General features: G+C 43.6%; 1 protein-coding gene across 1 annotated transcript in view; it reads right to left on the bottom strand.

Moving 5' to 3' along the window:
- The window catches only part of sugt1 (SGT1 homolog, MIS12 kinetochore complex assembly cochaperone), a 222,717-nt gene that overhangs the window by 166,006 nt on the left and 39,163 nt on the right, over positions 1–17,548 (bottom strand). The window contains exon 5 of the mRNA XM_070891874.1: positions 16,330–16,400. Coding sequence (XP_070747975.1) covers positions 16,330–16,400 — 71 coding nt within the window. The remainder of the gene's footprint in view (positions 1–16,329; positions 16,401–17,548) is intronic.

The raw sequence follows: 17,548 nt of genomic DNA, 5'->3' as shown, positions 1-17,548 counted from the left end.
TTCCTGATTACCTGCTGCACCTGCAAACTAACTTTTTGGGATTCATTGACCCACCAAAAAGAGTTTCATTGACCCATCCACCTCCACGGAGGTGTGTGGGGGGCCTGACCCATCCACCTCCATGGCACGAACCTGGTATTGCAGTACTTCCAGGAACGGTGCAGTGGCTCTCGGCCTTTTGGCTAAGAGCATTGGCGCAGAGTGATCCTTGATGTGTGCAAGGTGACCTCTGGCGTTTGTGATTTGACAAAGAATTGGAAAGATTGGCAACGAAAAATAAAAAAAAAGCGCTCTAAGAGTTTCTTACTCTAAAAGAGTTTCATGCACAAGGACCCCCAGGTCCCTCTGCACCGCAGCATGTTGTAATTTCTCCTCATTCAAATAATATTCCCTTTTACTGTTTTTTTTTCCCCCAAGGTGGATGACCTCACATTTTCAGACCTTGTATTCCATCTGCCAAACCTTAGCCCATTCGCTTAACCTATCTAAATCTCTTTGCAGCCTCTCTGTGTCCTCTACACAACCCGCTTTCCCACTAATCTTTGTGTCATCTGCAAATTTTGTGACACTACACTCTGTCCCCTCTTCCAGGTCATTTATGTATATTGTAAACAGTTGTGGTCCCAGCACCGATCCCTGTGGCACACCACTAACCACCGATTGCCAACCTGAAAAGGACTCATTTATCCCGACTCTCTGCTTTCTGTTAGTTAGCCAATTCTCTATCCATGCTAATACATTTCCTCTGACTCCGCGTACCTTTATCTTCTGCAGTAACCTTTTGTGTGGCACCTTATCAAACCCCCCCAACCGACGTAATCAGTGTCTTTGCAAAATGTAATTCGAGCCATTCTGACTGCTGACTCTGGATAGAACGGTGCTCACTTGGAACACACAGGGCTCGCTCACGGGTTAAAATCTCCCACTCCCAAAAAAAGTTCCTGCCCCCACCCCCACCCCCCTGCTTCTGACCTACTCTATCCCACCCCGCCCAAGCTCTGGACCTCCTCCCCACAAGTTCCTGCCCCCACTCCCCAAGTTTCTGAAACTCTCCCCTGCGCCCCACCCCACCAAAGTCCTTCTCCCCTGCCCACCTCCCTCCCACTCAGATTTTCTCCCTCTGCCCATGTTCCTGACCTTCTCCCTCCCACCCCGGCTTCCTGGTCTCCTCCCCTGCCCAAGTTCCTGACCTTCTTCCCCCACAGCCCCCCAACCCTCGAGTTCCTGAACTTCTCCCCCTGCCCAAGTTCCTAAACCACACCCACAGGGGGCATTGTGTACGAATCACTGATTGTTAACAGGCTTTTTGGGTATGAATATAAGAATTAAGAGCAGATTAGGAGTGGCCATTCGGCCCCTCCTTAATATCCAAAAATCTATTGATCTCTGTCTTGAATATACTCAAAGACTGAGCCTCCACAGCCCTCTGGGGGAAGAGAATTCCAAAGATTCACCACCTTCTGAGTGGAGGTTTTCCTCATATCAGTCCTATTCTGAGACTGTGACCCCTGGTTCTCGACTCCTCAGCCAAAGGAAATATCCTCTCTGCATCTACCATGTCAAGTTCAAAGAATTTTGTATGTTTCAATGAGATCACCTCTCATTCTTCTAAACTCTAGAGAATATACGCCTAGACTATTCAATCTCTCCTCTTAGGACAATACCCCCATCTCAGGAATTAGTCTGGTGAATCGCCATTGCACTCCCTCAAATGGTAAGTATATCCTTCCTTAGATAAGGAGACACAATACTCCAGGTGCAACCTCACCAGGGTCCTACATAATTGCAGTAAGACATCCTCACTCTTCTACTCAAATCCTCTTGTAATAAAGGCCAACATACCATTTGCTTTCTTAATTCCTTGCTGTGCCTGCATGTTAACTTTCAGTGATGTGTGTACCAGGACACCCAGGTCCCTCTGAACACCAACATTTCTCAATCTCTCACGTTAAAAAATACTCTGCTTTCCTATTTTTCCTACCAAAGTGAATAACTTCACATTTTTCCATATTATATTCCATTTGGCATGTTCTTGCCCACCCATTTAGCCTGTCTATATCCCCTTTAAGTCTCTTTGCATCCTCTTCATAACTTACATTCCCAACATCAGTAAACTTGGATATATTACATTTGGTCCCCTCATCCAAATCATTGATCTAGATTGTGAATAGCTGGGGCCCAAGCACCGATCCTTGCGGCATCCAACTAGTTACAGTCTGCCAATCCGAAAATGATCCACTTATTCCTACTCTCTGTTAACCAATCCTCAATCCATGCTGGTATATTACCCCCCATCCCATGAGCCCTAATTTGTTCAATAATCTCTTGTGTGGCACTTTATCGAACACCTTATGAAAATCCAAATATACCACATTCACTGGTCCCCCCTTATCTATTCTGCTAAAAAAACTCGAACTGATTTGTCATACGTGATTTCCCTTTCATTAATCCATGTTGACTCTGCACAATCCTATTATTATTTTGTAAGTGCCCTGTTACCACGTCCTTCGTAATATATTCTAGCATTTTCCCTACTACTGATGTCAGGCTAACTGGTAGGTAGTTCCCCGTTTTTTCTCTCCCTCCTTTGTTAAATAGCGGGGTTATATTTGCTACCTTCCAATCTGCGGGAATCATTCTAGAATCTATGGAATTTTGGAAGATGACAACCAATGCATCCGCAGTCCCTCGGGATTGAGGAAGACTTGCTTCCACTCTTAGAATGAGTCCTTAGGTGGCTGAACAGTCCAATAAGAGAGCCATAGTCCCTGCCACAGGTGGGACAGACAATCGCTGAAGCGAAGGTTCACCAGACTGATTCCCGAGATGGCAGGACTGACATATGAAGAAAGACTGGATCGACTAGGCTTATATTCACAGGAATTTAGATGAGTGAGAGGGGATCTCATAGAAGCATATAAAATTCTGACAGGATTGGACAGGTTAGATGCAGGAAGAATGTTCCCGATGTTGGGGAAGTCCAGAACCAGGGGTCACAGTCTAAGGATAAGGGGTAAGCCATATAGGACCGAGATGAGGAGAAACTTTTTCACCCAGACAATTGTGAACCTATGCAATTCTCTACCACAGAAAGTTGTTGAGTCCAGTTCGTTGGATATATTCAAAAGGGAGTTAGATGTGGCCCTTAGGGCTAAAGGGATCATGGGGTATGGAGAGAAGGCAGGAATGGAATGCTGAAGTTGCATGATCAGCCATGATCATATTGAATGGTGGTGCAGGCTCGAAGGGCCGAATGGCCTGCTCCTGCACCTATTTTCTATGTTTCTATGTTTACTGTCTTTGCCCCATCCTTTATCAGGGCAAGTTGGCGAAGGTAGATTGGGAAATAAGATTAAAAGGTATGACGATAGATAAGCAGTGGCAAACCTTTTTACGAAATATTCCAAAATTCTCAACAATTATGCAATCCATTGAGAAATAAAAACGTCACAAGAAAAGTGATCCAGCCGTGGCTAATTAAAGAAGGACTTGCATTTATACAGCACCTTTCATGACCTAAGGATGTCCCAAAGCGCTTTACAGTCAATGAAGAACTTTTGAAGTGTAGTAATTGTTGTAATGTAGGGAACACAGCAGCCAAATTGCGCATTACCAACTCCCACCAACAGGAATGTGCTAATAGAAACATAGAAAATAGGTGCAGGAGTAGGCCATTCGGCCCTTCGAGCTTGCACCGCCATTCAATAAGATCATGGTTGATCATTCACCTCAGTACCCCTTTCCTGCTTTCTCTCCATACCCCTTGATCCCTTTAGCCTTAAGGGCCATATCTAATTCCCTCTTGAATATATCCAATGAACTGGCATCAACAACTCTCTGCGGTAGGGAATTCTACAGGTTAACAACTCGAATTGAAGAAGTTTCTCCTCATCTCAGTCCTAAATGGCTTACCCCTTATCCTTACACTATGTCCCCTGGTTCTGGACTTCCCTAACATCGGGAACATTCTTCCTGCATCTAACCTGCCCAGTCCGTCAGAATTTTATATGTTTCTATGAGATCAGATAATTTGTTTTTGTAATATTGAGGGATAAATATTGGTCAGGACACCGATGATAACTCTCCTGCTCCTCTTCGAAATAGTGCCATGAGATCTTTGAGGTCCACCCGAGAGCAGACAGGGCTTCGGTTTAACATCTCACCTGAAAGATGGCACCTCCGACAGTGCAACATTTGCTTAGTACTGCACTGAAGTGTTAGCCTAGATCATTTGTGCTCAAGCCTCTGGACTGGGACTTGTACCCATAACCTGCTGATTTAAGAGTCAAGAGTGCTACCAACTGAGCCATGGCTGACACTGGTTGTAAATAATTCAAAGCAACACTTGCACAATTTTTAAGCAGGTCTCCTGCCTGATCTTTAAATACATGTTAAAAACATAGCACGGGACAAAGACAGGATGTTTACCCTACCCCAAATAGGTGATGTATGCACCAAATTAATAGGTTACCCAGAAAGTGCCCAGTGTACATAAACATTATTAATGCTGCACAAGTTGTTAAACACTATTAAAACTATTATATATCCGTCTGTGTAGTACTGACAGCTCAGGCAATTCCTGCAATAATGCTTCACTCCCACTATTGCTGAGAAACCATTAACAGTGAAGATTTTCAACAAAGACATTTTCTGTGACCTAATTTTACATACATCCTTGTTTTGAAAGGACTACAAATCTGTGACCAGATTTAGCACCAAATTCAGTTAAGGATAGTATTAGATTAAAAGAGGTGGTTTATAATGTTATGAATAGTAGCAAGCTTGAAGATTAGGAGAGCATTAGAAACCAGCAAAGGATAACCAAAAATTTGATAAAAACGGAGAAAATAGAATGAGAGTAAACTAGCAAGAAATATAAAAACAGATTGTAAGAGCTTCTACAAGTATGTAAAAAGGAAGTGAGTAGCAAAAACAGGGGATATATACAGATTAAGTGGAGGGGAATAAGGTGGCAGATGGAGTATAATATGGGGAAATGTGAGGTTATTCACTTTGGTAAGAAGAATAGAAAAACAGAATTTTTCTTTTTTTTTTTAAATGGTGAGAAACTATTAAATGTTGATGTACAGAGGATTTAAGTATCCTCGTAGAAGAAACGAGCAGGTACAGCAAGCAATTAGGAAGACAAATGGCATGTTGGTCTTTATCGCAAGGGGGTTAGAGTACAGGATTGAGGAAGTCTTGCTACAATTGTACAGGGCTTTGGAAAGACCAACTCCTCAGATAATGATGCAGTCCATGCCCACATGCAGCAAGACCTGGACCACGTTCCGGCTTGGGCTGAAAGTGGCAAGTAACATTTGTGCCACACAAGTGCCAGGCAATGCCAATCTCCAACAATCCCATGAAAGAATTTTTAAAAACACTGGAGTACAATGCACAGTTTTGCTCTCCTTATCGGAGGAAGGATATACCTGCCTTAGAGGCCATGGGATGAAGGTTTACAAGGTTGATTCCTGGGGCGAGAGGGTTGTCCTATGTAGAGAGATCAAGTAGATTGGGCCTATACTGTCTGGATGTTTAGAAGAATGAGGTATGATCTCATTGTAACATACAAGATTCTGTGAGGGACTGACAGGGTCGATACGGAGAGGTTGTTTTCCCTGGCTGGAGAATCTAGAATTAAGGAGGCTCGTCTCAGGATAAGATGTCGGCCATTTAAGACTGAGATGAGGAGTCACTTCTGGGTGTGAATCTTTGGAATACTCCACCCCAAAGGGCTGTGGATGCTCAGTCATTTAGTATATTCAAGGCTGAGATAGATAGATTTTGAGACTCTAGGGGAATCAAGGGCTATGGGGATCGGGCGGGAAAATAGAGTTGAGGTTAAAGATCAGCCATGATCTTATTGAATGATGAAGCAGGATCGAGGAGCCATATGGCCTTCTCCTGCTTCTAATGCTCATGTTCTTAAAAAGGAGCTGGAAGAATAGCAGCTTGCATTTACATAGGGCCTTTAACACAGGTAACATTCCCAGGCACATTAGACAAGCATTTGCAATATAGTCACCTACCAACTGTACCATTAGCCTCACACTGCTCAATGCACAACCCCCACCATCACTCCCAAACACGAGGCACACCTCACATCCCGAGCTTCACCTCACCCCCTTGGAGACAGTGCTGGCCATTCTTGGCAGGGGCATGGCTGAGCCCTTGGCCAGCAGCAGGGCTGAAAGAATACAAGATGCTGGTATCCTCATACATTATCCTCCTTCTCACATCCCAGTACCCCTTCATCCCACAATACCTTCTGATGTACAAGCTACACATGGTGTAAGCATGCAGCTCTTGCTTTCTTGTCTTCCCTCACCACAACCTTATCTTTGTGCCTTTCTGATTTCAGACACTCAAGAAATCCAGCTGCCCAGCCAGTGATTGACCAAGAAGAGGGAGGGGAGAGGAGAGTGAAGAAGAAGAAGAAACACCGTCACTCAATTTGACACTCCCAGCCACCAGCTCCTCGAGGTTGTCATGCAAGGCCATCTGCAGTGTTCCTCACTGAAAGTCAGCAGCCTTCCACCAGCTATGCTGCAGCCATTGGGGTAGCACTGCGAGACATCACTACGATAGGCAAAGGCACACACAGGACAGTCACTAAGGGAATGCACAAGGGTGATTAGTTGCTTTCTTGATGTCATATTGGATGCAAAAATGGATAAAGTTGGATTGGAAAGTTGGTTTGCAGTGCTTTTTATTTCAGCTTTCTGTCCAAGAGAGCACTGTGATGGTCAGTAACAGAGAGAAGGTAAGATGGGCGCAGGGCCTGTTTGCACAGCGTAAGGGTATACCTCCTGACAAGTCCAAGTATTTTAAAAGCTATATGAGGCCAGAAACCTTTACTGTCCTGCCGGATGTCCATACGTCAACTGTCCTACATTTCCATGGGACCCTCATTTTCTCAACCAATTTGAAAAAAAACTACTTTCTCAAATCCTCTCTGAATCCATAAAAAGGACTACTGTAACACTCCCCCCACCCCCCTCCAATCTATACTTCATTATTCTCTCAAAATTCCATCAAGTTAGTTAAATATGATCTCTTCATAAATCCATGGACCTATCGCTAATTAGTCCATTTCCTCTTAATTATTTTATTTTGGCTGGGAAATTCCCTATCTTACCGTCGATAGTTAGCACCAAATTTCTACAAAATAATGACACCCACCTTGCTTCCGCCCTCTTCCGACATGGGACATTGCAGCCACCATTTTGGAGCTGTTGCTAGCTTTGCCATTGCCAGCGCTCGTCTCTCAAAGGCAAATGTGCAGATTATGATGACAAACGTCATGCAGCGCCTGATTTGACGCCTGACTGCGATTTTGGGCATTGCTACATGCCATAACTCCCCCTTCCAAACAAGCATTGAAGAACCTGCATGTAGCAGTATTGCAGAGACGTTGTCACCCCTTCTAGGGACACACACATCTTTCAGGCATGCTTCAAATTCAGATTTGAGTGGTTTTATATTTTACTGAAGTAGTCGCTTGGTGCAATACATTAAAAAAGTTGTTAGTGTGCAGGGAATGTTGCTGGACGCGTGCAAGGCTTTGGATGTTAAAGGAAGGCCTTTGAGAAGACAGAAAATGCTGGAAATACTTAGCAAGTCAGGCAGCATCTGTGGTGAGAGAAACAGTTAACATTTCAGGTCGAGAGGCTGCCTGACCCATGAGTATTTCCAGCATTTTTTGTTTTTATTTAAGATTTCCAACATCCGCAGTATTTTGTCTGAGAAGACCACATGCTCACAGTCCTGGGGGGCACATGGAGATGAAGCAGAGGCAGAAAAGGCATCAAGCTGCTCACAGAGGGAAGAGGAGGATGTGGGAGAGGAGACCCAACCCTGACAGCTACTTTCTGGCCGGGATATCCGGGATCGAATTATCTGCCTGCGGTACCCAGTGACAACAACCCCACTTCCCCTTTCAACATTTGTCCCACATCTTACCTTCTCTCTGTTACTGACCATCACAGTGCTCTCTTGGACAGAAAGCTGAAATAAAAGGCACTGCAAACCAACTTTCCAATCCAACTTTATCCATTTTTGGTGTAATGTCTGTAAGCTTGTAATCCTTGTAGCTCCACACTGTGGATGTGGACGTATTGTGTACTACAGCTGCATAGTTAATCATTAAACAACAGGCAGTTTTCCGGAGAATTCCGAGAGAGCAGCCTGCATGTTAGGAAGCTGTGTGTGCTGTGTTCTGTGAAGATATCACATTTGGCGACCGAGGATGAGATTTTTCGGATGTTTAAAGCTTAAATTTTGTTGGTGAAGGATTCAGCCAGCCGACAGAAGACTTTGAAAGTTTGTCTTTAGGAAAAAAGCTACAAAATCAGAAGTAAAAAAAAAGCACACGGTGTGAACAGCTAGAGATTAACAGCTAGAGATTAATCGGATATTTGGGTGAATATAGACACGACCAGGAATGTTTTAAAGCATATGTGGGTCAGCTAGAAATGTATTTCACTGCAAATAACATAATTGAAGTTCCAGACAATGCAGTCCAGAACCAGGCTGTGTTGGAACGTAAGAAAGCGATCTTATCAGTGGCAGGTCCGGCATTATACGAAACCCTTGTAAATCTGCTTGTGCCTGACGAGCCAAAGGACACAACACTTAGAGATTTTAACGAAGCTGGAGCTGCACTATAACCCCAAACTGTTAGAAATTGCTGAAAGCTATCGTTTCGGGATTCGGAAACAAAAGGCGGATGAAAGTCTCGCTGATTACATCATAGCATTAAAAAAGCTATCGATGCACTGTAATTTTGGAAACTTTCAAAACCGAGCATTACGGGATCGTTTTGTTTGTGGGGTGAAAAATGATGCGATCAGAAGGAAGTTACTGACGATGGATGACTTGACTTTTGAGATTGCTTGTCAGACAGCAAGGTCGGTGAGCCTGGCCGAACAATATTCCCGAGAATTAAATAATAATTACGGTCGTCAGTCAACCGAGGTAAATTACCTGCAGGTTCAAAGTAAAAGACGGCCATGGCCGAAAGTCTCAAACTGGAAATTCTACCAGAGCGTCAAAGTCGTGCTATAGTTGCCTGGGACAACACATTGCTCAAAGTTGTCCATACGTGAAGGCAGAGTGTTTCTTCTGCAGAAAGACTAGGCATTTTGCGAAGGCATGCCGATTGCAGTAATGACACAGGAAATGAGGGAGGGAATGTCCGAGGGAGTGCAACCGATGGCACAGACCGTCAGGGAGGGCATGCAAGTGACGGCACAGGTCCTCATGGAGATAGCTGCTGCAATAAGGGCACACAGCCCGGCCAATCAAATGACACCCCCATGAAGAAGTGAACATTCACTGAGATGTGGATAAGAGATGGTTGCAGCCTTTCTTTGCTGCTTTTGTTCTTGTTCTTGATGTAACTGTAGTAAAGTTTTTCAAATTCAAATTGTTTTGTAACTTTACAACTTCTAAGTGATCTTAAGGTTAAGTGATCTTATCGTGTGAATGCTCTCATATTTTGTATCTTATTTGATTTTGCACCTAAAAAGTGATCCTGAAGTTTAAGTGATCTTAAGAGTGTAAGATTTTTCAAATTGAAATTGTTTTGTAACTTTACAAGTTTATAAGTGATCTTCAAGAGTCATATTAAAAAGTAAAGTTTGATACGACAAATTTTATTACAGTGACGTTAACTTTTCAATAAAATATTTTTTCATTAAAACTGAATCATGTTCCATTAACACAACACAACATAGGAACAACTCCAAAAAATAAACATGTCCATGCGCAACAGTTGTCGCAGAGCCCTCGGGCATCAGTAATTGAAGCGTTCACAGATGAGTTGCTGGCGCAGGGCTCGAGCAATCGTTAAAGGAGCACGATGGACGGCCCTCCTCCGACCTCGTGCTCCGGCATCAGGCGCTTGCATGCTTTCCTGATCGTCGCCATCATTCTCATCCTGCTCTTCCAAATTACTATCAGGCACTGGTCCCTCATGTGGGTGTTCTGGTTCCACCACCAGCTCCTGCTGCCTCATGATGGCTAAGTTATGCAGCATGCAGCACACAACAGTGAATTGACCGACAATCTGAGGAGAGTATTGCAAGTGGCCTCTGGAATGGTCTAGGCACCGGAAACGCTGTTTCAAGATGCCAATGGTCCTCCCTATGATGCTGCGCGTCGCAATGTGTGCCGTGTTGTATTGACGGTCAGGTTCCGTCCGTGTCATGTGTACGGGCGTCATGAGCCAGGTGGCCAGACCGTACCCTTTGTCTCCCAGTAGCCAGCTCTGCCCTGCTGGCTGCTGTGCAAACATGTTAGATATAACGCTGTCGCGTAGGATGAACGCATCACGAGTGCTGCCAGGGTATCTCGCATCGACTGACATGATGCGCTGCTTGTCGTCACACACGAGTTGCACATTGATGGGAGTGGAAATCTTTTCTATTCCTGTACTGCTCGGAATCCTCCACAGGCGCTCACAAGGCGATGTGGGTACAATCAATGCAGCCCCATACCTTTGGGAAGCCAGTAATCCTGAAGAAGCCCACAGCCGTGTCATGGATTGCTTGTGCGTTCATTGGGAATTTGATGAAGTCATTCCTCCGCGCATACAGTGCAGCTGTGACCAGGTAAACGCAGACATGTATTGCACGTTGAGAGATGGCGCACACATCTCCAGTTGTAGCTTGAAACAATCCTGAGGCATAGAAGGCAAGTGCAGCTGTTACCTTCACTTCAACAGACAAGGCAGTCGGCTTTCTGCTACTGGGCTGCAAATCTGCTCTCAGCATATCACAGATCTCAACGACAACTTCTCTGGGGAAATGCAGCCTTTTGACACAATCAGCCTCGCTCATGTCCAGGTACAAGCGCCTGGCTCGATATTGCAGTCGTGGGTAAGGTCTCCTGCCCATCAGCCTACGGGCTATGACTTTCCTGGTGCAGTGAGTTCGAATCAATTCTCTCCTATGCAGTGAATTGATGGCGAACCACTGCATAATCGTGGTGTTGATAATGCAGCACCCATACTTGAATTACAAATTTAACTTTCAAATTGGCTGGCTGGCTCTCCCTCCCAGTGCTTTGTACTCCTACCCTGTCTCCTCGCCGAACTGCCTGCAGCCTATAAAAATAAATTCACAGCTGTGGAGGCTGCTTCGTTGCCTGTGTGTATGGCCCCAACCATGTCCCTCCCCTTTCTCCTGGCTGAATGGCCTCAGGCTCCTCCGTAGCTCGAATGCTGCTTGCTGCCTCTTCGACTGCCGTCATGCCACTGACACCGCCCCTGTCTCCTGCATGAAAGGCCTGTCTGAAGCACTGCAGCTCGAAGGCTGCTTGCTGCCGTCGGTGGACTGACGCCGCCCCTGTCTCCTGCATGAAAGGCCTGTCTGAAGCTCCGCAGCTCGAAGGCTGCTGCTGCTGCTCCACACAGGTAGAAAAATTCACTATTTTTTATTTGCTTTATTTATAATTTTTTTATTCAGGATGGCTCTTTATTTGTATAAGTGAGACGGTTGAATGCTTGTAAAATTTAATTACTTCCCTTCCCCCCCCTCCCCCCTTGTTCCCTACGCCTGATTTCTAAGTGTAGGCAAGGTTTTTCTGAGCGTACAAAAATCTACACTTACTCCATTCTAAGTTATTTTGGAGTAAGTTTTTACTGCCTAAACTTGCAAAACAGGCGTAAATGGCCGGACACGCCTCCTTTTGAAAAAAAATCTGTTCTAAAATGAAATTGTTCTAACTGACTAGAACTGGAGCAAACTAAATGCCGAGAATTGCAATTTCTAAGATACTCCATTCTAAACTAGTTGCTCCAAAAAAATAGGAGCAACTCAGGCCGAAACTTGACTCCTCTATTTCTCTTCCTGTACCTGATTAGACTCTAATTCATCCATCGTTCCTCTGTTACTTTCTTAGGGTCTCGTCGTTCACTAACGACCTAGATGCCACATTGTCCTCACCACGCAGTTAACAGCTCGCACTTCCAGCAAGTTATGGCACAAAACATTTTTAAGCTGAAGGGTGCAGGAAAAAGTTTAACTAATGGCCCTGCTCCAGCAAGATTTAGCACAATGTATTTTATAATACAGTATCCACCACTAATGCCGCACACCGCTATTTACGCACAAATGCTGCAGCAATTCAGGGCTAGGCAGATGCCCGGTTAAATGCAGAAATCTAAAAGTGCTGAAAACTGCATCTTGCTGTCTGCCTCACCATTGAAATGCATTGAATGGCATGAAGTTACTGTAATTATGCAGCAGATACAAACTAATAGCACCACAGAAAGTTAAGTCTTGTCCATTTCAGTCTAAGTACCCTTTTGGATTTTAATTATTGTTGGAGATTTTAATAATGTAAATTTTTTTTTTCTACTTTTCCTGAGTCTTCTTTTCTCTCTAAATCCAATCTTTCTTTCCCTCGCTTTATTTCTCTTTCTGCACCCGATTTTGTCATTGAACTCACCCACTCTAATTTACATTTCCTTAGCAATTCTTGCGCGGTTCGTTTCACAATGCAGTTGCTTGCCCTGTATCTCTCGCTGTGCCATGATCAGCTTGTACTTTCAGCAACTTGCAGCATCAAATATTAACATGATTAATCGGGAAAGGGCAAGTCTAGTTAATGGTGGACACCATTTGTTGACCTGCTGCAGCAAATTATGGCCCAATAAGCACGGCGACAATTTTGTGTTGGTCAGTACTTACCGACTTTTCAAAAACCCATTTTTTTTTATGGCTGCATCCGATCAACATCTCATTTTGCAACATAAACAGGCAGATGTTATAACCACAGCGACATAATCATGGGGGGGATTTCAACTACCCAGATATTAATTGGACAGAAGAGGTAGGGAAAGGGGATAAGGGAATGGAGTTCCTACAATGTGTACAGGACTCCTTTCTAACCCAATATGTAAAAAGCCCAAGAGGGAATTCGCTATTGGATCTAGTAATGGGGAATGAACCAGAGCAGATAATAGAAGTAAAAGTAGGGGAACATCTAGGCAATTGTGATCATAATATAATATGCTTTAAGATAATAATTGAGAAAGACACAAGTATGACAAAGACCAGCGTAGTAGATTGGAGAAGCACTTGGGAAAATAAAATGGATAACAATATTGACAATGATGTAGAACAGCAATGGGAAATATTTAAAACAATGTTCAACAGATTCCAGGAAAAATATATTCCGCTAATAAACAAGAAAAAGCAAAACACTAATGAGATACCATGGACGAAAAAAGCTATAAGGGAAAAATTGAGGGTAAGGAAAGAGGCATACGTTAAGTACATGAACAGCAGGGGAGAACATGATTTTAGAGAATATGAAGGGATTAGGAGAAAAGTAAAAAAAAAACAATTAAGAAGGCAAAGAGGAACTATGAAAGTAAATTATGAAGGAACATAGTGCAAAATAATAAAAATACATTACAGGCAAATAAAAAAAGGAAGGTCGGGACGGGAATAAGGCCACTAAGGGATGTAGAGAATACCACAGGCAGCAAGAGAGAGATGGCAGATATATTAAATAATTACTTTGCTTCAGTATTTTCCAGTGAGATAGAACAGGAGGAGATTACACTGGATGATGAGATTAGTAATGAGTTAACCTATATTTAAAAAAGAAGATAGAACATGTCCAGGGAACTATAGACCAGTCAACTTAACATCGGTGGTAGGAAAAATAATGAATTCCCTACTACAGAGAAGATAGAAGAACATCTAGAAATGAAAAATATATTAGTCAGCATGGATTTCAAAAGGGAAAGTCTTGCTTGACCAACCTAACTGAATTTCTTTGAAGAGGTAACAGAGAAAGTAGACGAGAGTAATGCAGAAGATGTAATTTATCTAGATTTTCCAAAAGGCCTTCTCTAAGGTACCACATAATAGACTAATGAGTTGGCTGGGGCAGAGATCATCTTTTACAGAAGGTAGGTACTGCAGGGAATTCAGGGCAAGAGTAATCTCCTGGACTAGTTTTAATCGCCTAGGTGGGTCGAGAGGAATTTCCCAGATTTCCCCCCCAAATTGGCCTGTTTTTTTTTAAATCTGGTTTTATGCCTCTCCCATGGGGTTCACGTGGGTTACAGCGGGGTGAAGAGTATATATTGTGATACACAAGGTATCGCAATTGTATGGGACAAGTTTGACGAACCTGTCCATCATTGTTCGTATGTTCCTACACTCTGGACAACCCTACTTAAAGCGAGCATTTGCCCTCTTCAAGTGTAGCAAACATGAATTTACCATACGATCTACATGTGGTGCCCTTAAAAGCTTTCCTTCAATAGCATACAAGCAAAATCACCATCGGAATTGGTAAGCTTGCCTGAATTATTCAAACAAACAGAGATTAGAAATATACTTGGTAGTTCAAGTGGAAAAAACACTGGCACAAATTAAACAGGCAGCATGTCCTGCTTCTGTGCTGTAATATGGATGATTCTACAAAAGCCATGATTTGATAGTGCAGGCTGAAGTTCAGATAGTCTGATACTCAAATATATCCCTTTTGTAAACAGACCATGTGATTACAAAGTTCACTTAAAGATGAGTTAAAAAGATGTACACTGTTTCTAAAGTTAGAGAAGTGGAGGGGCTTTGGGACAGAATTCCAGACATTGGGGTCTAGACAGATGAAGGCCAACAGTGGGGGCAAAGGGAGGATGGTAACAAGAGGCCAGAGTCAGAAGGATAGTTTGGGGTAGGGGAGTTGGCTCTCATGCTGGAGAAGGTTCTAGAGATAGGAGGAACAAGGCATTGTAGGGATGTAAACACACGTCTCCTTTTAACTTTTGAAAACGATGCAAAATGTAATATACGGGGGCGAGGGGGGGGTGGAAGATTTATTTGTTTCTTGTTTCGATTAGTTTTCATCCTCCCACCCCATTCCAGAAGCCAGATTTTTGTAGGGTACACTTCCCCACCAGAGTAACCTTTCTTCATGTGTAAGCCTAAACAGTGAGTATTGGCAAGTTATTTGACCACCGGGTCACCATAGCAAAGCTCAATTCTATCCTCACTACACATTCCCAAACATATACACACTTCTAGTAGACATTACTGGATAGTGATGAGAAGTAGGAACCACGACTAACTTTTCCATAAGGCAATTGTAGCAGCTACACTGAACCGGAGCTAAGACCAAACACATTAATTGGGGGTAGATGGATCAAACAAATATTTTAATGCAAATTAACTGGCATCACAGGTATGCCTTCTGTTAGCCAAATATAAATCAAGGTATGATCCCATCATGGTCACATGAAAGAAGACTATGTAAAGGATAAACGAGTTAAGAGTACAGGTTGAACCTCCCTTATCCAGTACCCTCGGTACCTGGCCTGTGCTGAATAAGGGATTTTGCCGGATGTGGGGAGATCACGTGTTATAAGGGGAGCAACGGTATACAAACCGTTTTTACAACTTCATTGGTGTCAATCATTGTTCAAAAGTAGACCGTGTCTTCATTTCTGTGCCATAACGACCAAGTGCACACATTATTGTGTACATTAAGCATAATTTTTACAACTTTCATGAACTCCGATCGCTGGCCTGACCCCGTGATCTACCGCCCCCCTCTCCTTCCCTCAATCTCTCTGCTGCGCTCACAGCCCCCAGCCAGCCAGCCCCGATATCCCCAGCCAGCCAGCACTGCAAATTCCGCCGGACTCCCGACTCTGTGATCTCTTCCATGCTGCCGATTCCCCGCCCCCCCCGGCAGCCTTCCTCGCTGCCGCATTCCCAGCCCCCAGCCTGCGCACCCAGATATTCCCGATGAAAGCAAAGTGCTAGAAAGGTAGGCAAAGTTACGATTATCTGCATGTTTTGGCCGTTCCCCGGTACTTGGGGATAGCGGGGCTGGCTGGCTGGGAGTGCGGCAGCAAGAAGGCCGCAGCGGGGGGTGGAATCGTCGGCAGTGGAAAAGATCGCAGAGTCGGGCGGAGTTTTCAATGGAGTGGTTGGGGATATCGGGTGCCTGGCTGGCTGGGCGCTGGGAGTGCGGCAGAGAGATCATTGGGGGAGGGCGGTGGATTGCGGGGTCAGGTCAGTGATTGCAGAAGTCGGCAGCGAGGAAGGACTTCAATTTGTTCATGTCAGAGGACTCAGCAGCGGTCGACACATGCGCCCCCCGGCAACGGGAATGATGCCGAACGAGGGATGGTGCCAGATAAGGGAGTCCCGAATAAGGGAGGTCCAACCTGTATATGATGTGCAAGGATCCAGTTATTTTCAATACAACAATGAAGCACTGATTACTGAAATATCCCAGTTAAAAATCAAAATATTTTATAATTAAAACAAATTAAGAATTCAAAACACCTACCATCTAGCTCTTGTCCTCTTGTAAATGACTCCATTGATGACTGATACATTTTTAAGTGATGCTCTGCAATTCTAAATAAAGAGAAATAATACATTAAAAAGGCAATTTTTAAAGAAAAACATATGCTTCAACTAAATATCCATTGCTGAAATGTTATTGTTTTAATAGTCAATTATTCAAAAACAAATGCTTAGTTTAGAAATAAATCCTTCTTGTGCAACTATAAACATTTTTTTTGGGGGGGAAAAAAGTAGCAGCTGTTGAATGTAGTATTTATGTGCCAGAAAACTTGAAAGAATAAAAGGCTAAGCAAAATGCAGAGATTATAAACTATTACTCAAGTTGCCAGTTCTGGAAAAAAAACTCTCAAATAATCAAAATGTTTTCGAAGGGTAGCTTCCTTTCCACTTGTACATTAGTTATCCATTCACAGCAGTGCTAGAAATATAATAAATTGGTTAAAGCTGTTATCATGCAACAATGTGTTACTTAAATGACTGTTTCAAGTGCTTTCAGTAATACCAGTGAGATATCTATTACAAAAGGAAGAAACAGTGGACAGCCGAATGGGCCTTTTCAAGAGATTAGCTTTTAAAAAGGAGGCTGTGTTTGGAGCTGCATTTGGTTAGGCTGAGCATATATCTCTGTTTGGCGGTGACAGTCCCCAGATGAGGTACTGTGTCCCTGGGCAAACAATTTTCCCGGAAGAGTTTCTGGTTTAGGAAATTCATTCCTGAATAGAACCATATTCATTGGTCCGCTGAAATGTCAATCTTTATCACGTCTCAGATCTTCTATACCAATCAGAGCATGATATTCGTTTGACAGGACAATGCCCTACTGGGATTGGCTGCTGCTGGTGGCATTGGTGGGACACACGGGTGAGGTTTCATCCTATAAGGAGACAGCTGTTTCAGCCAATAGTGACCAGCGGGAGGGTGGATCCTTTAACGAGCGGGAAAAAAAAATCGGAGGAGAAGCCGAGGGCGCAGCAAGAGCTGATGGGTGAGTAGATTTACTTTACCTCAGAGATCAGCATGGTGCAAAGATCGGTTCAAATCATGTTTTTTTTTTAATGAAATGGTGATGGGGTCATTTCTGGAGACCATAATCAGGGACAACATTAAATGTCACTTGGAAGAACAAGAGTTAATAAATGCCAGCCAACTTGGACTTGTTAAAGACAAATCATGCCTGACTAACTTGATTTCTTCACTGA

Source organism: Pristiophorus japonicus, chromosome 10 (genome assembly GCF_044704955.1).
Source record: "Pristiophorus japonicus isolate sPriJap1 chromosome 10, sPriJap1.hap1, whole genome shotgun sequence".
Classification (NCBI taxonomy): domain Eukaryota; kingdom Metazoa; phylum Chordata; class Chondrichthyes; family Pristiophoridae; genus Pristiophorus; species Pristiophorus japonicus.
Note: the sequence above shows the minus strand (reverse complement) of the source record. Positions and strands in the feature narration are given on the sequence as shown.